Below are 24,588 nucleotides of genomic sequence, written 5' to 3'. Positions count from 1 at the left end.
ATCTATTGTACTGTACACAACATGGTCAGGCTGCATTACGCTGCATTACAAATAACACAGTCAGTATGTTTGCATTCTTTCATTTACTTTGTGGTACAAGGCGACCGTGGGAATGTTCACTTGGTGTCATTACTGAACAGCAGGCCTCTGCCTATTTCCATTCTTTCATTTACTATGATAAAGTGGCGGCCATGTTGAGCTGAAGCTTTGAACTAGCAATGGTTTTAAAGATTACGGAGCCTTTCTTCAACTTGCTTGATGTTTTCCTCGCTATCAAGCCTCCAACAACATCAGAAAGTTGAAGGGAAAAACATCCCAGTCAGCCAAAGATGATAGATGATGAATCCTGCTTGTCTCCATGAGTCACAGAAGCCTGTGCAAATTTTGAGGAGTTGCACATCAATTTTTGGTAGATATGGCATAAATGTGCACGGCCTCTGTAGCTGTGGGCATAAGGCAGCAATGTAAATATAACTTCCACAGTCATGCTTAGCAATGCAAAGGCTGATGGCAATGATATCGTCACTTGCAAGTATTTAGGGACAAACTAAACTACTGCATTCTACTGCAACTACTGCGGCGGGAAACGTGTACTTAAAGTCGATAAAGTCATTCATCCTTTGGGAACAAATGCGTGTGACATGTGGGTGACTGTGGCGCTGGATGTCCACCAAACTTGCAGTTTTTGGTTCGATCCCCGGCTCCTCCGGTCACATGTCAACGTGTCCCAACTTAGTTGCTCCTAGTGTGCGTTGGCCGGCTGCATATGTGAGTGTGAATGGCTGAATAAGAAGCAGTGTAAAGTGCTTTGAGTACCAATAGGTAGAAAAGCACTATACTTGCAGACCATTTACATCAGCAACAGAGTGTATGACATTCGTCTAACTGAGGAAAATGTTAGATAAAATAAAAAGAACAAGTGCTATTAAAAGTAGGTTTGTCACTCTCACTTCAAAGACTGAAGCTCCGCTGAATCTTCAAGCATTTGTGCTCTATCAGCCTGTTTTTTCCATGTGAAGTCTAGCAGCTCTTATATCAGTCGGTAGCTTACAGCCATAAATGCCCACTCTCATTGCTCAGGTGCACTACATTAATCTTTGGCTAACATTTTATGTTCTTATTGAAATGTAATTTTCGAGATGCTGGGCAGCTCCATGACAACAGAGAAAAGTTGTGAACAAAACTAAGGATTATATAGGAAGTCACCATTGTCCAGATGTGAAACCCAATAGAATGTCCTTGATTGACTAATGGACGAGCCGTTTGTTCCTGCAAATTATTTAAATACACTCCAAAGTACAAACTCTATCAAGAATGTAATGGCATGTAAAGTGTTTATGTATGTAAATCCTATTCCAGGCTATATATTTATGGTAATGACACGCTCGAGCAGCCTAGCAGTGTTAGGAACTGAAGGGTGTGTAATTACACTAATGCTCCGCTGACTAATAGGCCACAGGGGAGGAGGAGTCCGCTGGCTAGTGTTAGCTCACTTACTAATGCACACATCACACCAGTATGGCACATATTCTCCTGTTACTCTGTGTGTGTGTGTTTAGAATGAGGTCTTTTTGACGGTACCTCACATTTGCATGAAGCTGTTTTGGAATTATTGTTAAAACATAGTTAAAACTTAGGTATTTGGGTCCATTTTAGGTTTGAATTATGGAGGTGAATGATGCAAAGTAGCTACTAATAAGTGTAGTATGTAAATCTGCTGTGAATTTGAGTGTAGATGTTTGTCTACATGTGCAATGGTACACGAAAGTGTGTGAATGCTTTGGAAATCTCTCAATTTCTGAATATGTACGACCAAAAAACACAATTACATTTTGACACACGCTTTAACAATCAATCAATCAAAGGAACCCAATAAACACATAAACACAAGTAAACGTATGAATTTATTAATTGTGGAAAATCTTAAAAAAATACTGTGGAACTATAAAATCTTTACTCTGTAAATCTTTATCTCTGTAACTATAAAAGCCCATGTGTGAAACATTGTGGTGGACAGAGCATCATATTGCTTTGCAATAAATGATGGAGATATGAATTCTGAGTTGTTGCAAGGAAAATTTCAAGGTATTTATTTGTGGACTGAAGCTCAACAGAAAGTGAATCATACAGCAAGGCAAACATCCTAAACCCGCAATGGTTCTAACCAAAAAAAGAAAATGCTTCAAGCAGAAGAGACGGAATCATTTGGAATAGATCAACGGCTCGTAGCCACATCACAATGCAACGTGTTCCTCAAATTGATTTGGCGTGTGATTTTTACGCTGGATGCCCTTCCTGCTACAACCCTCCCATTTTGTCTGGGCTCAGTACCAGCACCAGGGGGGCCCTTGGTGGCTGGGCGGGGCTACACCTGGTAGGGTGGGATATGATCTTGCAAACTTCTGCATCCGAAACCCAATGCTCTACTTATTGAGCCACCAGGCCCCCGTTAGATGTACTAATTTGGAATAAGCTACAGAAATGCTGTCCTGTAAGAAGCAATGTACTAAAATCAGTTATTGGGAATGTTTAGTTTATAGTTATTGCTCCAAAGGGGGTCACCCTTTACTTTACTGAAGGCATTGGGGGGGGGGGGGGGGGGGGGTCAGAAGAGGCCAGGGCCACTTATATTGTACGCCAATTATAAACCCTCGGAAAGTCCCCCTTCTTGGCTGGGATGTCCTCAGATCTAGGAAAGCCACTGGGCGTAGATTCACGTACTTTTGCCATACAAATACTTAAAATTAATTAATTTTCCGCAATAAATAAATGAATGGGGCTAATCTCAGTCAAATCTCAGTACAATAAATCACCAGTAAATCATAAAAGTATTAAATGTATTGTATTAAATTATGAAAACTTTACATATTATTTTAAAGGAATCTCACAATTTATTTTATTCATATTTTCCTTCTTGTCAACAACTCCCATGTGCAGAGTCAAACTAACACTAAATGTCTCTCAAGCATTGAACAAGCACTAAAACATGATAAATCTTCCTCCTCTGTGCCAAAGAGCTGTATTATTGTCCATAAACTATTAAAATCACATCGGAGAGACACACTGTCTGACATGTGCCTTCACATTAGCATTAACATGCACATACTTTGGTTTATTTGGACTCACTCCTCCTGCTCACTAGAGCACCAAACGTGTATTTGTCTGCCACTGGAAATAGTCCTGAACAAATGTTCTATCTTCTCCTGTTTGAGTGATGTTTGTTAAAAACCATCCATTTTTAGAAATTACCTCACCTTTAATAAAAAATTTTAAAAAAGAACTATATATATATTCCTTTTTCTTTTTTTTTTTAATCTTCCAGAGCAATCGTCAGGTTAAGGGAGTTGGAAAATGTTGAGACAGACTACTGCCTTGCTGGCTTTGGCATTTTCATTAAATTTGTTGAGAATAAAAAATATCAAATAATACCAGCTTTATCGTTGAACGTGTGGCTCCATAACTTTAGCTGAACAGCTACGTAGTGAGAAGTGACAGCTGAACTAATGCTTTATTTTACTTGGGAGAGGAAAAGGCTGAACATCACATACGTCAGACATATTCCAAACCTACGAGAAAACAAACACCCCCAGTCATTCACACATTCATCAGCAGTGAGACTGAAGCAACACAATAACGAACTCATAAATGCTAAAATGTATTAGAGCTGTGCTGAAATGCTGAACTCTGCTTAAACATCGGAGTTGTTTAAAATGTTTGCAGCCTCTTTACATTTCAGTACCTAAAGGTTTAAGGGGTCGTGTCAGAATTAGTACACTGTCGATTCCAAACTCAGCTTTGGACATGCACCCACACTCTGTCTCGCCTCACCTGGCAGCAGGCGAAGCCTCCAGTATATGCGTAGACACTGTTCCTCCTTGCGAAAGTCACGCTGACACTTGCAGGCCAACAGAGCAGGGTTTTTAGCCAGCAGAGCATCCTGTCTTTCCAGGCACTCGTCCACCGCCTGCTCCCCGAGTGGGGACACCGCCACAACACCCGCACACTTCTCCAAGCCCCAGTACAACGTTTTGCACCGTGGGTCTGCCAAGCACACCCGACTAGCTTCAATGCAGTCAGTGGGGGAGGGAGGGAAGCTGTAGATGGGCGCTGAGTATGGCAACACACCTGGGAGAAGACAAGAGAAACGGGGGCATAGAGACATGAAAGAGGTCAAAGAAGAGCACATAGAAGGAAATAACACGAATGTAGTATGAAGTCTTTGCACACTTGTTGTGGTAAAACATTAATTTGGTGCTAAGCAGAAGCTTCCTGGTAAAAATAGTGGGAATACATCAGCCTTATTACACAAATGGTTGGTTCAAGACGTTCACAGTGTCGTGGTGAGTACAGGACTGGCAAACTGCTAAACTGTACAGAGGCCGGAAACTTTGAGCTCTGTAAGCTGCCAATCGTGCTAAAGGCCAGTATGCAGACATGCTCCTTCACGCAGCTCAGTAGCTAAGAGTTTATTCTAAAAAAAAAAATCTATCTGTACTTTGGCTTATAGCTGTCTGCGATGGGAAAACTGCTTTCTGAAGCAGTTTTCACTTCAACAGAGGAGGTTCAATAAAAGCAAATGGTGCAAAGCTACAATAGCTTCCTCTACAGCATCCTCTGACTCTCGGTCCACTTAAAGGTCAGCACTGTCAAGATGGCCTGCTATTGTTTTTTTCTTTGTGTGTGTGTGTGTGTTTGTGTGTCCCTGATTTTACTTCACCCCTACTGGTCGATCAACTACATGGATAAATGGTGATAAATGGTTATTTTCTATATTTTGTTGTTACTGAATCCTACACAGACCAATAAAGTCAACAGGAGTCACATTTATATTGATTGTAGCATTTTGGAATCTATCAAAAATTTGCCTTGAAATGTTGCTGCGTTCATAATACTAACATGGAACATTTTTATATATCATAAACTGATAACATTTTTGAAACTTTTGCTGAGGCCACTATGGCCACATAGAACAATTACAGCATAATAGTGACCAAAGTGCAAAACAGTGGTAAGAGATTTTAGTTTCAGCTCAAACTGTGTTGAAGATGCAACCAGTCAAATTAAAATTACAGAATGAAACTTGTTCAGAAGAAACAAATGATTTGTATGTTATATAAAATGTGTTTATCTACATTACATTTTGTTAACATATTGAACAATCTTGGACATTATTATTTGGCTTTTGTAAATTATTCACCTGAACTGCACACACACTGTTGCCCACATACACACACACACAGACTTTTTTCGATTACATTTACAGTAGAAATATCTTAGTGTACAGAGGTGCTGTTGATGTGTCCTATAACAGACTAGTAAATCTTTTTGTGTGAGGCTCATCTTTCCAGCCAATCAGAGAAGGATTAACCGTGTTCATCCCATTTTGACATGAAATTACACCTTTTGCCTATTTATGAGATGCCACAAGCTTTGACACTGCATCAGTATTATCAGGTAAAGCTGTTAGATGTGAACTTCTCATTTGCATATTTTGTGGATTTTGTAAGAATGGGAAATTGGCTTATATTACCTTTGTTTTTATAAATTGTCATCTGTGTTAAACTCAGAGTCACTACTGTATGTACAGACAGGTGACAGGTTACATAAAAAACCTGAACAAATGAATCCTGTCCTATGATGTAAAGGTGTCACTGAAGTATTATAATGATGTAAATTATGCTATAGCTGCTATAAGTCCATGGACCTCAAAAGTTTTTGGACAGACATAACTGTCCACCACCATAATCAAAACACAAAGTTGGGGAATATCTTTAGGAAGAATGATGTGAGTTCCAAAGACTTGGAGAATCAATGCCAAGGAGCCCTTTGTGACTGTAGCTCAGCTGGTAATGCACTTGTCCACAAACCACAGGGTCATTGGTTCAATTCTCAGTCCCTCTTGCCAAAGTACCCTGAACCCAAAGTTGCACCTTGCTTGGCGCTGCGCAGCGCTTGTTTTCTCTGATCAGAACTTAGTGTTTTTCTGTATACAAAGTTGTTCCTATGGCTCCTGGAGTTTCCAATAGTAATTTCAAAGGTGTCTGAGTAATATGCCAAAAAACTTGACAACTTAGGAAGTGTCATTAGTGTCACACTCCACTTATCGTCTTGTGTGGTACACTACAGTAGATGCCCTTAGAAGCGGAGATAGCCAGCATGTAAGATGCTGTAGGCTTGTTTTTATTTCTTTTTTTATTTATTACAGACTGCGTTTGGATTGTGTGGAGCTCAAAGTTTTCTCAGAGAGGAACTATTGTTTTGTGAAGTGTGGCTGCTTCAATTTGCAATAGCAAAGAGGAGTAGCTCCCCTGGTAAAATCCAATAGCTGATACGCACAGGGGAAGTGCAGTGAAGTTGTCTGAGGACAGCAGAAATGTCATACGGGGAGGAAAAATAGGGGAACGGAAAGATAGATGGAAAAAGGGAGCAGTGGGAGCAAAGGAGCGAGCGAGAGAGATAGAGCGAGAGCGAGCGTACCAATGTGAACCTTGATGGGTTGGACACGCGCACAGTATGAGGCACAATCAGCATGCGCTGCCGAAAATGATGTTCTTAGAATCACACAAAGATGCACACGTATGCACACACGCACACACACACACACACACACACACAGGCCTACAGAATCACAAAAAAAACAACACATAGACACACACGCATGGCTGCCCAGAGAAAGACCCTTTTATGTGCATGTCCTGCTGGGAGGGAGACTGGGAGGCACAGAACCCATCATTATTACCAGAACACAATACTGCACAACTACAGGGGAGGGGGCGGAGGGGGCAAAGCAATCTGTCTGAGACATGCACACACACACACACACACACACATCTCGGTGTCAGAATAAAGTGGCTGAGAGAGCATAAACAGCTTAACATTCAGTGCCGGATCAGTAGACAGTATGTAAATTGAATACTGAGTGTGCTGATGAAAGACTAACCACATACATAAAACATTGTTGGTTGAACAAACAGCCTTTGTGTGAGCACTGCATCCCAGCACCACCCGCACAGTACACACTTCAGACCAACCGCTCAGCCTGCCTCTTGATCTCAACCATCTCTCTGACCACCAGTTGTCACTTCGTCAAACTTCTGCAACCAGTCTTAATTTTCCACCCCCTGCAGTGTCCAGGACACACACACACACACAATGTTCTCTGATGATAGCAGCTCCCTATGGGGTCGTGTCATGCCCAGGTCACACACATAATGTTACAACTCCAGCACATGCATGGCAGCGCAAACAGACTTTGTTTCAGGTATTTCTTCCACACTCAGGGCTGAGCAGAGCTCTGCACCGCATGTGGTCTTATTTTTATGTGTTTGCTCATCTCAGTCATCTTCAGAATGAAACAATCTACCGCTTCACAATGTCGGACAAAGCTAAATTGTTCTTTCACTTACATGGTTCAATCGTTTGTCTGAATGAGCCAAGTCCCACTGAGCCCACGGGGGGGGGGGGGGGGGGTCAAGTGAACGACAAAATTGTTGGAATGGAGATCAGCCTGCTTGGATAGATGAATCAAGTCAGCTGATTACATTTGTGAATGGGTTGTCTAACTGAACACAGTGCAAAAGGGAAATGTTGAAGGAAAATCTAGCTTTTAGAACAGAGGTGAGAAATCTTAACATCTCCACATAAGACTTTAGCAGAAGATCATTACCTCCCTAAAGTACACATGCAGAGTAGTTTAAAGATTAAACAGCTGGTCCAGCTGCGTATTAAAAGTGGATTTCAACTGGCTTTCTATGGTTCTAGTCTTCGGAATACATACATACAGTACATTAAGAAATTTTTCAGAACCCCTTCACTTTTTGTTATTGTGTTATAAGTTGCAACATGACACTGAAGCTGTTTAAATTAATTTTTTCTCATTAATGTACACTCAGTATTGTATAATGATAAAGTGAAAGCAGAATTTTTGAAATTTCTGTAAATTTATCAAAAAGGAAAAACTGAAATATCACATAAGTACATAAGTATGCAGACCCCTTTACAACCTCACGTATGAGGCCCGATCTGAGGTCCTGAGCACTGTGGAACAGGTTTTCATTATTATCTCTGTTATGATTACGTTATCTCTGTACCTACTCCATTCAGCTTTTCCTTGACCATGACCAGTTTCCCTGCTTCTGAAAAAACACTCAGACAGCATGATGCTGCCACCACCATGCTAGACTGCATTGATGGTACTGGGCAGGCGTTGAGCTGGGCCTAGTTCCTTCAGGTGCTTTTTTGCAAACTCCAAGCAGGCTTTCATGTGTTTGGACTGAGCGTAGGCTTCCATGTAGCCACTCTGCCATAAAGCCCAGATCGGTAGAGGGCTGCAGTGATGGTTGTGTTTTGGGAACTTTGTCCATCAGGTTCTCGGTCACCTCTCTTTACTCAGGGCCTTTTTACCCCGATTGTTCAGTTTGGCCGAGCAACCAGCTCTTGGAAGGGTCTTGGTTGTGCCAAACCTTTTCCATTTTTGAGAATTAAGGAGGCCACTGTGCTCTTGGTAACCTGCAGTGCAGCAAAACTTTTTGTAGCTTTCCCCAGATCCGTGCCTGGACCTGTTGCTGAGCTCTGCAGACAGTTCCTTTGACCTCATGCTTTTTGTTCTGATACTGTATGTTTTGTCAGCTTTAAACAGAGAAGTGTCTGCCTTTCTAAATCATATTCAGTTTGATTTACCACAGGTGGTGTACAAACTTAGTAACAATGAAGAGAAATGGGAGGCACCTGAGTTAAATGTGAAGAGTTGTTGCGTCTAATATACTCAGGGTCTGAGTATTTATGTATGTATCTGAGTACTTATTCAGTTTTTTCTTTTGAATACATTTACAGACATTTCTGAAATTCTGTTTTCACTTTGTCATTATGTGCTACTGAGAGTAGATTGATGAGACAAAAAAGAACGATTGTAGTATCTACATTGTATCTAGGCTACAAAATAACAATCTGTTTTAAATGAACAGGGTCTGAAAACTTTCTGAATGCACTGTATATTAATGCTTTTAAACTTCTGGTTTCACAATATTACAATTATTTCGTTGCTTCTAGCTGAAAAATGCTGTCCAGACGACATCATCAAGAGAAGTTTCTGTTATCAGGAGTTAAGATGATGTCATCTGGAGACATTTTTCAGCTATAAGCAGAGATATATTTTAATACAGAGAAGTCAGATAGAGGTTTACATTGAAAATCAGCGAAGTTGCCCATTAGGTAACAAACTGCTCTTAGCGGCACCTCTAAAGATCACTAATTAACACATTATATCATGTATATTTAACTCCTAGGAGACTATATATATATATATATATATATATATATATATATATATAATTTGGTTTCTAGCACAGAAAGGAAAACATAAGAAACTGGGTTACAGAGAAATTGAACCCCAGAGACAATAAACCCAAGGACAGGCTGGCTGCGTCAGATCAGTCTAATCAGTCGTGTCCAATTACGTCCTAATCACGTTGTGTCTCTGTCAGAGAGCCTCCTTGATCCTTGCTCCGAGAAATAACAGAACTAAGGAGTCCTTCATGAGAGCAGAGCAGAATGATTTCCAGTTCACCCGAGTAGCATGGAGTGAGGAAACAAGGTCTTTCTTTGGGTTTTGAACAAAGTAAATACCTGAGGAGACAGTCTTTTTGGTGGGTCACTATGGGGAACGTATGTGCAATAAATCTGATACAATATTCCAAAAAGAAGAACTAATAGTTTTAAGATTAATATGAAACAAAAAAAGTTTATTTGTAAGAAGCCTTAGGCCAGAAATCATATGCAAAGATCTGCGGGTTACGTTTGCAGACGTTTGTATATGCATTTGTTAAACTTGCAGGGCAGATGCACGTGGCCACAGGGATGCAGTTTCACATTTAGCAAACCATGTTTTATTGAAGATTCCTTCTTGAAGAATTCTTCTGACCTCTCTCTGTCTTTCTTCTGTTTCTTTATTGGCTTTGTTCTTTTCATTTCGTTTCCTTTTCAATTCCGTCTCCCAACTCCATGACAATAACCAATCAGATCATCAACGCACGTTCATACACGCAGGTATGCACATTGAGAACTCTGCGAGCCTCCGTGACCTACAATTACCCAAAAGTCCCTTCCTTACTTAGGTCCGCTTAGAAGTTTACGTATCGATGTAGAAGCATGTTTCTGCCTTTACAAATTTTGTACAGAGTGAAAAACGCAAAGATGTACTGCCCCTTCGTGTTGAAAGGATCCAGCTGAGGTGCTTTGAGCATATGACCAGGATAGAGTCCTTCCATCTGGGGTTTTCTGGGCCTGTCTAGCTGGTAGTTGAGCTAATAAATATTGCAGGGGAACTGGGTCTAGACTACCCTGGTGACTACCGTGATCTGACTTGGGATAATTTGATAGATGGGTGAATATCTGTAAAAATCTAAGAATATAATTGCAACTATAACTCTCACCTGGACAAAGGTGGATTGTGCGGCAGCGAAGCAAGCAGGCAAAAGGAAACAGGTGATTTTTGACAAAAAAGTTGGGCCCATAAAAGGGGCCAACAAAACCAAGCTGGACTCAACTGAATATAACAAAATTATCTCTAAACAAACTAACCCACAGACTGAACACACAGGGAAACTTAGAATGGCTGATCACGCCATTAAAGACAAAAACAAAACCTCACAATGACCTTATACAGAACAAAATAACAATACTCTACTAAATGCCATAATAAGATATTATACAATACAACTACATTAAATAACTGACATAAAATAGCTAAAACAGAAATTACAATCCTCCCTTAAGGTAGTAGGCTCTTCCTCTATGAAGATCTTCTGCTTCCTGGACTGCATCTTTTTGCTCACCTAAACAAGATGTCCCTCCAGCAGCCGAAGCCCACAGCAGCTCCACCTGCACTGGTAACTTAATTATGAATAACTCAAGCAAAAGTAATTAAAGTGTGACTGTACAGAAGTTAACTAAATGTGCGCGCTACAAATAGAAACCAATGTACTGACATCTGATCAAATACACTGAATATAAAAATGAAATGACTCCTTATTTAATAATCTATACAACATGTGTTCAATGTACTAAATGTTAATAATGTATAATAATGTTCTTCTTTTAATTATGACAATGGACATTGTCAAACCTTGGGTTAGTTGTGGTAAAACTCAGGAAGACTTTAACATTAATTGTAGCCTTTTTAATCCACACCCAGCCCTAACAAAGTCCTCTGAGCCTTGACCATAGCAGACCACAGCCAAACATAGCTTCTTTGTTCCAGCAGAGATTTGTAGAGTTGTCCAGCTGGTTGAGGTGCAACATATGGGTCATTTTCGAAGGGAATGAGAAGCAAAGGAAATGCTGAGCTATGTGAATCGTTATCATCTACCATTTTACAGCTATTAGAGGTTGGTTCAGTGATGGGAAAAGTTATTACAAAAGATAATTACAGTGAGAAGTGCTCCAGTCACATCTAGAAATGATGGCAGACCATGTAGAAGCCATTCCTTGTTTCAGTGTCCTCATCACTCCATGCAAATCTGATGTTTTCATATGTGCCTGAAGTTTAAATGGACTTAAGTCACAGGCTTCATGTGTGCCATGATTTATTCAATTTTATCCAAATACACCAACTTCAGCCAAGCATAAAATTAACTTTTCTTTTTTTTTTTCCCTTTATAATTATAGCATCTGTTATCGGTTTTTAATATATAATCTGAAACTTGGCATAGAAAAGGATAGAATGCACATGTCGGGAAGGTGAGGTTCAATCTACGGAGGTCTTGGGCTTGTGGGAAAGTTGTTGGTTATCAGCCACTTAAAAATAGACGTCTTATTTACATTTCTTATCCTAAAATGGTATAGAGTGAACCACAACAACCCTTTAAGTAAAAATAGTAGTTTGCATTATTTCAAACGAGTTAAATTTACGGGCAAAATGCTTTCTATGGTTTTATTTCCAGCTCAGTGCTGGTGAACTACAAAGTAACATATTCTACCTGAAAAAGAGAACTAGACCCAACACTTCTCAGGTTTTTGGCTGCAGATCTGTGTGACAGGAACCCCCACTGAACCACAGTAAGGCTCAGTGCTCTGTTGCCTTGTTAATGCCTTTACGAGTCTCTTTCAGAATTTTTTTCAAGAATTTCCCACAGGAAGCCAAGCCGTAGTGTGTACGGTGCCAAGCCACAAGTGCCAGGCTGACTACAAAAAAGCCAAACCTGGAAATGGAATTGTTTAGCTAAACCTAAGTTTGGCAGTACGCCTTCCTCCTCCCAGACTCCAAAATGTTCAGCTTGAGGATAAAAGCTCTTCACTAATTTATCTTTCCAGAAAGTAAAGAGAAGTACATGTCGAGGGGTTTTGAAAATTCTACCAAAAGTGAGGCGTGTACATTTATCTTTTTGTCATCAGTAGACGGCAGAAGGGAGGATTAAACTTTTGTTGCCACAGTGTGTCTGCAGTCGGTGACAGCACTCTCCATCAGCACTGGTGGAGTTTATCATTGTTTTCCCATTGAAAACCATGAACATCCAGCGTGCCATCTGCTGAACACCAGCACCGTGAGAAGAGTCTGAAGAGCTGCTTTGAGGAAGCAGTCAGACGGAGTTTGTTGGTTTAACAATGACTCGATCCACAAAACACAGGTCACGTGTCTCAACAAACAATCCAGGTTTCGTTTGTTCTGACTCACGCCCAAGAGAAACACGTGCTCCCGTTTACACAGATGTACCTGTACGTCAGCTGTACAGATAAGAGCGGCCATTTGCTTTTATGGTAGCTGTGGATCCATTCTTTAATGGAGTAGGTGATAAAGCTGATAATTCTACTCTCTGTTTGTTGGTGGTTACCAAACAGAGAGTAGAAATATCTCCATAAAAGAATGTTTAATGTTTTCATCGCCACCCACCATGACCTCAATCATTAAGAGAGTACAATTATTACATTTCTGATAGTTTCAACTTAAAAACTTTAAGAGAAATTAGAACACGGTAAGAGTAAAATTCATGGCAGAGCTGCTGTACTGTATTGTATTATATTGTAGAGGTGTACCTAATAAAGTGGCCAGTGAGTGTATATAGCTGTATGTATGTATGTAACTTTTTTGTGGCTACCTAACAGCATCACTTTAAAGCTTAAGGAAGTCAGCTCCCAGTCAATACATACTCTGCCCTATTCTTCCATTTAAATACAGAAATCTTTTTTTTTACCTTCTATAGAACATGTTAGATGAGATAATGTGACAGATCAGCCCAGATTTGCTAAACATAAATACTTCTGTAATTTTTTATTATTAGCTATTTTTGATTAGGTCTACACATTTTATTTTCCTGCCCAGGGAGGATTTGCTTATAGTGAACTTTGCAAAATCCTAGGGACACCAAGGTCCTAGGGACACCATGACCGTGGACTAATTGTTAAATAGCAGGCTGACAAGAAGGAGATGAATGGACAACTCACATGCATAAAGCCTACAGCCACGGCTTTCAGCATGTGAACAGTGGCAGGTCTGAATGTGCCACACATCTCATGTGTCTTAGTCCATTTTATAAAATGGACATTTTTGCTTTCTATGAGTATCTGTCTATAGAAATGGTGATACATAATTTTATTTTCCGTCTAAGCCATGTTAGCGGATTCCTCGTATCTGGTCTTTGCTCTACAGGCAGCTTGATACAGTCTTCTTATCTATCTAAGTATAAGGGTGCAAGAATATTTACCTACAATTATAGCTGTAATTAGGGGTGTTTCTAGAAAAATGTATCTAGACAATTCAGAATGGGTGAAAATGGTTAAAAAGGTGTTGCCGGTGTCTCAGAAGCTAATTTGAGAGGCAACTCAGTTCACTGTAAGTCCACTTGATTAAATTATAGAGAAACCACAGTAACAGAAGTGGTGTGGTGCTGAGCCTGGGTACTTTCCACATACACACAGTTACACCGACTGGAAAGAGAAATACAACCGTGATTTAAACATGTTAAAAAAGTCTCCTTATCTCAGGCTACATGAGGGGTAGGACTCAACATTTATGAATATGCTGCTGGCTGCCTTATAATTTAAAATGTCCAGCTGTACAGCCATGTCTCATGACATGTCTCAATCATCATACAAGGAGGAAAATGACTTATGTTCAGTACGAACACATTTTGAGAATAAATACCTTATTAAAATAGCTTAGTTTAGAATTTAGTTAATTTTATTTTAATATAAGTGATTTCCCAAAGTGTCTTACAGTATTATGAGCCACTGTGTGGGAAGGACGGATGAACAGACAGGTAAACAAATCTAATACTGGGCTATTGTAACGAAATGTCATACAGAGGTCAACATAATGTATATTTAAACATCAATATGTCATTACTACCTTAATTGTGAGCTGCTAACATAATTACCATAAACAAACAGTGTTAGCTCCACCCGGCCTTTATTTCCAATCACAGCATTTAATGTCAAAGCTGCTGGATTAGCACCAAGCAGCACAGCAGCTAATCCACACTGTGATTCCACTGTTAATATTACAGCTGCACAGTCTCAGGGACTTACCTGATCAGGATCCTACACGCTGTACACTGCCTGTTATCATGAGGCCGTTATCAGCTCTTCTTTCTCTCCCTGTACAAACATCTTCCCCTCACATTTGGCACAGAAAAACTCTGCTCTCTGAGCTGGCTGTGGTGAAGAAATAGGACAGGAAATATTTCTCTGGGTGAAAGTTTTTCCAGCACTGTGATGAGAAGTGGAAGTGATGCGTTTCACATTTTGGGGTACGCTTAAGAAAAATGGAAAGGAATAACTCATCGGCACCTACGGCTGAATGGATAAACTAAGAAAGGACAGCGATCTACAGTAGAGCGTAAAGAACCCAGGAAGTGGTTTGGATCATGAATGGATGTAAATAGGTGAATGCCGTTAGAGGACAAGAGACAGTCACGTGGTCACAACATCAGATATTCTGTTTAAACATAGAGAGAACCAGCCTCACACTGTACTCAACGGGCTCTGGTTCTGGTCTAAGTCCTGTATTTGTAGTCCATTTATGGGGAATCTTTCAGAGTTACTCTGATCTAAGGGGATTAGTTGTTATAGTCCAACCTGCAGGAGTTTCCAAAGGCCAATGTGACGTTTTCTATGCCACAAAATAAATGAATGCACGAGATAAGACGCAGGGTTTAACTCATCTCATGTCGTCTTTACTTGCAAAAATTAGCCAGTGACAAACCTGACAAACAGCTTATCAATGGTGATGAGTTAAAACCGACAGAAATATTAAGAGTTTTAACACTCTGACAGCAGAGAGTGTGAAACTGGGACAGATGGACAAGATAAATAAATATGGGTTTCAGAGACAAAAGAGGTTGCAACCTGTCAGCTAACCAAATGTGTGGAGAGGATTCAACATACATCTGTATGTAGTATTATCATAATAGATGATCTTTGCCTAAATGAAGTGACAGCATTAATTATTTTTAACTATAGTCAGAGCAAACAAATGGCCACTTATATAGCACTTTTATCCAAAGCACTTTGCAATGTTGATTCCCATTAACACACCGATGGCAGTGGCTGCCATGCAAGGTGCTCACCTGACCCACCGGGACCGACTTGGGGTTTCAACTCAGGAGCAGGGATTGAACCACTGACCCTTTGGTCCGTAGGCAACTGCCTTCATCATCTGAGCTACAGCCACCTCAAACAAAAGCACTTACTCGTCTTATAATCTCTTGAAAAGCCAGGTACCAAGCAACCTCAACTGTATTTAACAACATTAGAGTCACGGAGTTTCAATCTCAGCTCGGAAACACCAACTACAACATGCAGCAGTGGAGCAGCTTTGACCGATGTCTAAACAAAAACGGTCCATTCACTGCTGATGGCTTAAGTTTAGGGTCTCGTACGGGAAAGATAGATCGGAACAGAAGAAACACTTTCTGTGTTTGCAGCCTGTGGTTAGAGGACATCTAGAGATCACAGCATGACTCTGACTCCCCATTCTGTGCTTCCTTACTAAACGCTTAAGTTGAGAGCCAATAATTGGAGTCTGAGTGACCTTTTAACAGAGCCAAAACTTCATCATATTGGTAAAATTAGCTCTGCAGCACCAGGGTAGGTCAACCAATTTAATAAGAAGAAAAAGGAATGTGGGAACAAGAGCATGTGGAGCACTTAGCAGAAAATCAACAATATAAGCTGAGCTTTGGTTCCCCTCCCTGCTGCTTCACATCCACAGCCCAGCACTCTGCTTCCTTCCGAATAAACCAGAGTAATTTGTACAAAAGTCACTGTGTCACCTGCAAATTTCTAATCACATTTCACAGACACTCAGAGACTCTGAATTACTAAGCCTCTACATTTCGCTCACTTCCTTGTTTATGAAAAACTGAGGTAATAGAGGAGGTGTAATTAGTGTAATTATGATCAAAGAGCTAAATAATGGATAATGTCTGAATGGTTGCAAAGGTCTCAGACAGTGATGAATGCCACCCATTTATCTTTACATTTTGCAAAGGAACTCCTGCTGTGTCCCTGTGTGTTAAGGGAGCTGATAACTGCAGGGATTGTGATTTCAGACATTAAGGGAGCCGATGGGAAAGAACTAGTGTCGACGAAGAGAAACTGCTGCATTGGCTCATGTCGGGGCATCAGGTGGCGCTCAAACACACGGCAAACACGGGAGCCAAGGAGCGTGCAAATGGTAAGTGGTCTGAATTTTAAAATGGTGCTTGGAATTCACATACTGACTGGAGCAACCATGAAAGGTGCTCACCTGACCCACCAGGAGCAACTTGGGGTTCAGTTTTTGATCAAAGACTCTTTAACATGGAAGCAGGAGGGACTGGGAGTTAAACCACTGACAGTGGGGTTTGTGGAAAAAAAAACAGAGCTACAGCTGCTCCTGCTGCTGCTGCTGCTACTGCTGCTGTCTAGCACTGCACATTCTATGCTTGATTGAGAGGAGGAGGAAGCAAAAAAACGTTTAATCGTGATTAATCACAGACCGTTTGAGGACAACTGAGGAAAAAATCATTAATGTTTTATGCAACAAAGTCACATATACAGTTGGGTACGACGGTTTGCATCTCCTTGTTTCAAAGCAAAGAAAAAACATGGTATGTTATATATTCATTAATATCTACACATCTTCTTATGTAGATAAAATTTCAAACAGTCCTGATGCTGATGACTGGATCACCTGGATCAGGTGTGTTCAGTCAATCAGAGGGTGGACGTTGCCATCTTAGATGAGAGTGGAGTAGGTGGTACGCAGTGGTTGCCTGGGGCCCCCAACTTTAAAAAAGGTTCCAATGACCAGAACTGAGCCAAGATGTTTTGATACAACACTTACTGAAAGGCTTTTCATTTTCAGAGACATATATACTCTATTCTGGAGTAGCAGACAAAATGTTCTTAAAAAAAAAAGATCAATGGCTTTTGGCCACAGTACAACGTGTTCTGCATGAATTTTCATGAGTTTGCGCAGCATTTAGTCATGTTAATCATGTTTCAAGTACTTTGAACACTGTGAATGCCTTTGAGAAAAGTGGTGTAAAGTACATGTTACTGGATTTTCTTTTGTCATGTTCATTGTGACATTGGAGAGAGATGTGTGACATAGTTACAAAGGATGGTATCATGACGTTTCATCCCACCGTTTTATCCTTTCATAACACATTGTCCTTTTGAGGCTTTAATGTGGCGAAGCAGCCAAAACCCTTTAACGCAGGTACACTTTAACAAAGTCATCAAAACAAGAGTGAAATTCAGTATTTGTTGGAAGATAGACATGATGAAGTGGGAAAGATGGGTCAGTGGAAGTTGTAAATTGTTAACGTTAATGCAGAAGCTTCTGTTCAAGCCAAACTGGACCTCAACAGTGTTCCCACTGGAGCTAGATGCATGTGACTTCATAAGCAGGAAAGTGACCGATCACCACAAAAAATATCAGCTCTTACTTAAAGAAACACTGAGTCTTAAGGGCTGTAATGTGAACATGTGTGTATCCAAATATATTTTGCATTTGTGGAACTTAACTAAATGTCTGGCAGAGGTCCTCCTGCCAACAGGGAGGATGGGCTGTCAAAAACAGTATGAGGGAATTGTGGGTCCAGCGTCAGATCTACAGCCAGTCTCTGACACATCTGTCATCATGATAGCAGATGGGCCTGAGGTCAGGCCACGACTGACCTGGGATCAGTCCAGGCTCTGACCACAGAGAGCAGAGGTACCTTCAGGGACCGCTGACTCGTGTTCCACATTGAGTTTGGATAAGGACACACCAATGTACACACACACACACACACACACACACACACACACACACACACAACAAAGTGTAATGCTTGTACACACACTTGACAGACACACACACAAACAAAACACACACATAGCCAAGGAAGCAGAAGCCAACACACCATCTGCCGTGCCTGTGTTTGAGTTCCAAATCCCAGTTATCAACAAAACACACAGAAGACCTCCAAACTACCCCCTTGGATACACCATTCCCTTTGAGTAGAACGCTATCACACACTCACACTCCTAACCACACACAACACACATGTACACACCTCTGCACCCACATTAGATGGAACCAGGTGGATGGAGGCCAGGTAAGTTGCTCATTTTTCATTAAATGTGACAGAAGAAGGAAGATGGATTTCCTCACTTCTCTCACCAAGTTCGGTCACCTCACACACTTCTAATTCCCTTCATCTCTCTCTCTCTCTCTCTCTCTCTCTCTCTCTCTCTCTCTCTCTCCCTGACCCTGGATGATCACCTCTGCTATTCCAAACAGCTTCTTTTTTTTTTTTGCACTTATCAGCAAAGAAGGTTTATGATGCTCATTTCTCTGGCCTCATTGCTCTTCATAGACGTCATCGTCTGTCACTGGAGATCAATAGAGATAACACATTTTTCCTCCCTCTCTTTCTCAGCCTACTGGATAGACGCCTGTTCAGTCCTTCCAGGATTTCGCCGAACCTTTTTGCAACTGTTGAAGCCTTAATTTTTTTCCAAAAAAGGTTCAAAAGAAACTGTGATGCATGTTGAAATGCTTTGATGATGTTTTAAAGTTTGCACCGAAAGTTTACACATCGCAACATCGCAAAGTCCTGGAGGGACTTCCTGTTGTTCAAAGTACACCTACCTACAGTGTTGCAGAATCATCACTGATGGGTGTGTTATGATGGTGTGATAGCGCACACTTTAAAACACCTGATATCTTTGTCTGCTGTGAGTGAAGATGTGTTTAAATGAGATAATGTCTTAAATGGCTTAGTATATATTAATACATCTGTTTGCCCATATTTTCCCTATGATGAAGGTTGTCCAGCCTGTGCAAACATACAGTGACTATACAAATATTTATAGAAGACTGTCAAAAACTGAGTGACTGTGCATAGAGACTAGTAAGGGAGGCATCTCTGACTCCTCTGAAGGAGTAACGAGCTTCAGCAGCTGAGAGGGAAGAGACTGTACAGACAACAACTGTTGACTGGGTTCTTCACCAGTTGGAGTTTTATGGCAAAGAGAAAGTCATTCTTGAGAAAAGCTCTTCTTAACTGGAAGAAGATTCTTTGCTTTGATGAGACTGAAGTTGACCTTTTTGATCATCACATTTAGCACTTTGTTTGGTGGAAACTAATCACTGCACACTCTCAAAAACTGACCTTCCCCACTGTGAAGCATGGTGGTGGCAGCAGCATGCTGTGGGGAGGCTTCACTGCAGCAAGTCCTGGAAGGTTTGTAAAAGTAGAGAGTAAAATTAATGCAGGAAAATAGAGCGAAAACCTGGAGGAAAACCGAAATGTCAATTGACTGCTCACTATTTAGTGAACTACTTAGTTCCCTTTACAGTGGGTGATGATGGACACAGCCCAGGTTTTGGAGAAAAATAACCTCATTATGTCATATTGACATCGCCAGGGGCTATTAATTTAAAATATATGAAAAATGGTTTTAATGTGATTTGCCAGACTGGATATCTGTTGCAGATATCTGTAATTGAATTCTTCCTAGTCCAAAAAATGACATTGCAGATACCCACAATGACATTGTTCCTAGTGCAGTTAATGCTGCATTTGCCAGTCACGTGTAATGGGTTTTTCATGTCAGATATCCGCAACGTCATTTTAGAATATTCTGGATATCTACAATAGAATTATTGTAGAAATGCATGAAAATAAGGAACCAGTTGACACATATAATAATACTGTGTGACACAGGGTAGAGTAGGTATCAAATCACTAACCTTAAACATGTACAAAGACTAGACAAAGTGTTTCTCAATCATTAATAGAGAAGAAACAATAATTTTTCCTAGCGTTGGGAAAATAGCTTTATTAAGTGTTTGACTCTGAAAAACGTATCTAATGTGCCTTTAACTGGCAGAAAACAGTGTTTACGTAGGGCTGCATCACTCTCACTGAGAACCAGATTGAGAAAGCAAGTTTTTAAGATCCTTAATAGGAAAACTGTGTAAAAAAAAAAAAAAAAGAGAAGGTAAATATGCCCTGTGGCAGCGTCACTCTCAAAGTATCGGTATCAATATAGGTCTAGACCCACTAGTAGTGTCTACACAAAATGAGCCCTGTCACACACGTTCCCACTCCTAAAAATACACACAACTGTGCACACCTGCCTGCAAACCGATAAGACGTCAACCACCGCCGCTCCAAATGTGTTTGCACACCGGCGACGGTTGACTGCACTTCCTCATTGAACGACTTGAACAATTTATTCTGACGCACCGCTGAATCCGAGAGGGAATTTAGATTGAGATTGAAAAAAAAAAGGAAAATCAGACACGACCTGAAAGCCTTGAGGGAGAGAAAGAGAGAAGGGGTGGGGAAGTGGGGGGGGGGGGGGGGGGGGGGGTGCATGGGTGAACCTCAGGCAGAAAGACAGGGAGATATATGAGGCTGTCACTCAACATTACAGTGTCACGACAAGCTGGACAATCATTAACATGGCTAATGAAGACAGCGGGTACATGCTGTAGTACACACCACGCTCACATAAACACAATGGAATTTGATTAGCTCTGAAAAGATGCTTTGATAACACATATTCCCATTTGTTTAGGAGGATAACAAATACACAACTATGCAATGACAATCAGTATATATTTCATGTCACAGCAGCCATCCAACTGGGTTAGTGTCTGCGTCAGACACACCCCAGTCTTTCTACCAGTGAGAGTGACGGCAACAGGCAGAGTAAACTTAAATAACCAGAATTCAAGGAACTCCATGTGCAACTAATGTAAGAAATGTAAGAAGATGTAAACTTATTACTTACAAAAATCATTTGAACATCTGTAGCTTTTTACAGTTATAAAAACATAATAAACAAATGTCGAAATTTTGGCCTGTTGATAACAAACCAACCGGATTGAGGACAGGATCCACACACAAAGTCTTTAAAAGACTTTTCAACAGCACTGGCAGCAGAGATGTATAACTGGTTTATTAATACGTTTATTAGGGAATAACTTCTCACTCTGGCCTTAACTTAAAAGAAAAACTTTGATCATTTTTTTAAATGAATCACATTTTTAACAATCCCCATACAGACACTGAAACATGACGTCTATTCACACGTAACTTGTGTATCTGCACCCGACTGAAGCTCTGCTTTAAGCTACACACAGTATCGGAGCTTAAACCCATCAGCCACATATGGGAGCGTCCCGCTGGAGCCCTGTTAGCAAACAACACTCTGACACAATGCAACATCAAGCAGGAAAAGGAAACTTTGAACTCAGGTCAAAATTGACGTTCTTACATTTATCAGCTTGTCTCCTTTGAACTTTTCACCTGAACACTGTTTAAAGATTAAAGCACTTCTGTCGTTAACCCACTTTTCTTTATCTGCTGCTCTTATCTGATTTATCAGATTTGCATAACCTCTTTACTGGAAAAGAACTGTTTTAATCACAACAAGTTTTTTTCTGTATGACCATTATGACTTTTTGTAATCAGTGTGTGCAGCGCTTCATTTTTGGTTAATGTGATTACGTCCAACACCAGGCAACAACACATCAGCCTTTGTTTCTTCGTACAGCTCTGATAAATATATTTCTGTACGCAACCTCCGACGCATGTAAGAAATATATCATAAATAACCTCGGACCATTCTTTAATTCTCCAACTCCTCTTTTCAGTAAGACTCCATTCACATCCCTTTGAATCTCAACACCTCAGAAAAACCCTGGCCACAGCTCACTATGGTGCAATAAACCACTCAATGAGAAGTTCTCTCAGAGTGTGTTTGTGGTGCTGTTCAGCCATTTTTTATTTATTTATTTTTTTCATTTACAAGCGTTTAGAGCTCAGACACAGTCTCCTGACCACATAAACTCTATACAAAGCACACAATGAAAAGCAGGATTACGCTTAAGAAGGTCATCCTCAGGACAGTATCACACTCACATCCAACGGTAAAGTGATGCATCTGACAACACAGAATTTCTATTCTTTTTCATGTAGAACTGAGAGTTTCGGTTCAGTTTCTGTGTGTGTGTGTGTGTCTGTGTGTGTGTTTGAACATTCATGCAGCAACCAAACTGAAGATTCCAAGCTTCCACAATAATTGGTAATAAAAGCATTAGCAATATCTCCGCACAAGGAAGACATGTCCACATCCCCACATCATAAACTGTACAGAATGTTGGAGTAAGATAATGCTCATTAGACAGTGATCAATGAGAAATAATAAAAAAAAAAAAAATGTAATGCTCTAATGCAGGATAACGGAATGGTTTCCCGTAGGACATTATAATGAAGAAAAGAAATTTGCATGAAATGCTCCATTGCAATTCTATATTCACCATGACCAAGAAAACTCATCAGTGCCGCTGGAAAGAGATCTGAAAGGTGTTTAAAACGTGGGCACAAAAGACAAAACCCAACCGTAAAATCCTTAAAAATTCCCTCGATTTTTACTTGTAAAAATGCTGAATCTGCCTGAATTATTTCCAATGCTTGTTTGGAGACAAGCTGCTTAAATATAATTGAGATCAAGTCTTTACATGGTGATGTTTTTGTTCTATTCATCCTAATCTACAAAAAACATTTGAAAATCTACCTTAACACGTCCCGTCCAACATTCAGCTCGTCTTATACTTTATTGGGAAAAATCTGCTTCACAAAATTCACATTTTTAAAATGTTTGTGCCTTTTTCACCTGCAAATTGGGCCCATGTGCAAAATGAGCATCTGGTTTTAGTTTTAAAAATCACAGAACTGTATGGAGCGTCTATGTCTCCGTGCAGCAAAAAGGCTTTTACTCCAAACAATGGGCAGCATCACTGAGGTTTTGATGACCATCAGTCAGCATGTTTCCGGTTTCAGTCATCATTTTAAAGTTTCAGTTCAGGGCTTGGAGCTAGAAGGGCGTAGCCTAGTGGCGTTTTAGACAAAAAAAAAAAAAAAAAATACAGCCAAGAGATTTATTGCTCGGTCAGACACACAAGCTCAGACAAAACCGGAATAATTCAGACATTCATTAGATTTGGGCATTTAAATAGATTTTAACAGCCACAAATGACGTCACGGTCTTCTGTGCTGAAAGTTGGGAGGAATAACGTGTGAATCCAAGAGCCTGAAACTGATTAAATGAGCCAAAAAAACGGCACCTGGGAGAAAGGAGACAACAATAGTGTCTTTCCTCTGAAGACGAGTGTGACTCTCAGTCCTCATTCACTGTAAGTTGCCCCCCGACCCCCAGACAAAGCCCGATGTTCTGTTCACGTGTTTTTTTAGAAAGATGAAACATTTCTCACTTTTCTTAAAACGGTCAAATGAAGTGAACATACCTGACAAGAAAAGGACAAACACGGTCCCCGCGAGGATCATGTTGGATGCGAAGTGTTCGGGACACCGGGAGGGTAGAAACAGGGATGTGGGACGGGACTTGGTGCGTTCTCGGCTGGTCCAGCTGCACCGCTGTGCGCCCCGCAGACAGACTCCCAGCCTGCCGCTACATTCACCGGAGCGACCCCGTCCGTCCAAGCGTCCTCCTTTTGTTCTCTGTCCAAGACGGTAAAGTCCCTTAAGTTTCAAATCCCCAGATGAACGGAAGGAGAAGCCTCGGAGGAACGTGTCAGAGCAAAGTACGCGCCGGAGAAGGCGTTCAGTCTTTGGACAGCGTGAGTGGATTTTGGTGCCACGGCTCCAGCTTCACACCGCGCTCAGAGGCATCAACTACTGGATGGAGGCAACGTCAAACATCAGCGGGCGGCAACTCTGTCCGCGGACAGTCGTCCCGATGCGGCTCCGCGGATGGAGGGGTCCCGGTACATTGTGCGATCATGATGCTGACAGGCAGAGGGGGCTGGGGTTATTAACTGGTGATATCCCTCCCTCCTCCTCCTTCTGGTCGCCCCCCCCACCCCACGTCTTCAGAACATCAGCAGTAGCAGCAGCACCTTCAGGGACAGTAGGCTAAACCAAGGGATGAAAAGTCCATTTGTCATGATATTAGAATGGTTTGTTCGGTGCATTGAATGTCTGAAACATGTGTGGACTTCAATTTGACTGTAGAAACGTGCACTCAAGAGCAAAAATTATTCTTAAGTTAATAAACCACAAATATTTGTATTAATAATAACTGTAG

At 40.8% G+C, this 24,588-nt stretch overlaps 1 protein-coding gene across 2 annotated transcripts in view; it reads right to left on the bottom strand.

The window, feature by feature from the left end:
- The window catches only part of gfra3 (GDNF family receptor alpha 3), a 52,239-nt gene extending 27,895 nt beyond the window's left edge, over positions 1-24,344 (bottom strand). For both annotated transcript variants that reach the window (XR_010915405.1, XM_067518772.1), the window contains exons 1-2: positions 23,789-24,344; positions 3,829-4,125 (exon numbers count right to left, since the gene is read on the bottom strand). Coding sequence is in view for 1 of the 2 variants with exons in the window: in XM_067518772.1 (XP_067374873.1) it covers positions 3,829-4,125; positions 23,789-23,828 (337 nt within the window). In the remaining variant the exon portion in view is untranslated. The remainder of the gene's footprint in view (positions 1-3,828; positions 4,126-23,788) is intronic.
- Between the last annotated feature and the right edge of the window lie 244 nt (positions 24,345-24,588).

Source organism: Channa argus, chromosome 10, assembly GCF_033026475.1.
Source record: "Channa argus isolate prfri chromosome 10, Channa argus male v1.0, whole genome shotgun sequence".
Lineage (NCBI taxonomy): Eukaryota > Metazoa > Chordata > Actinopteri > Anabantiformes > Channidae > Channa > Channa argus.
This window is presented reverse-complemented; position numbering and strand designations above follow the sequence as displayed.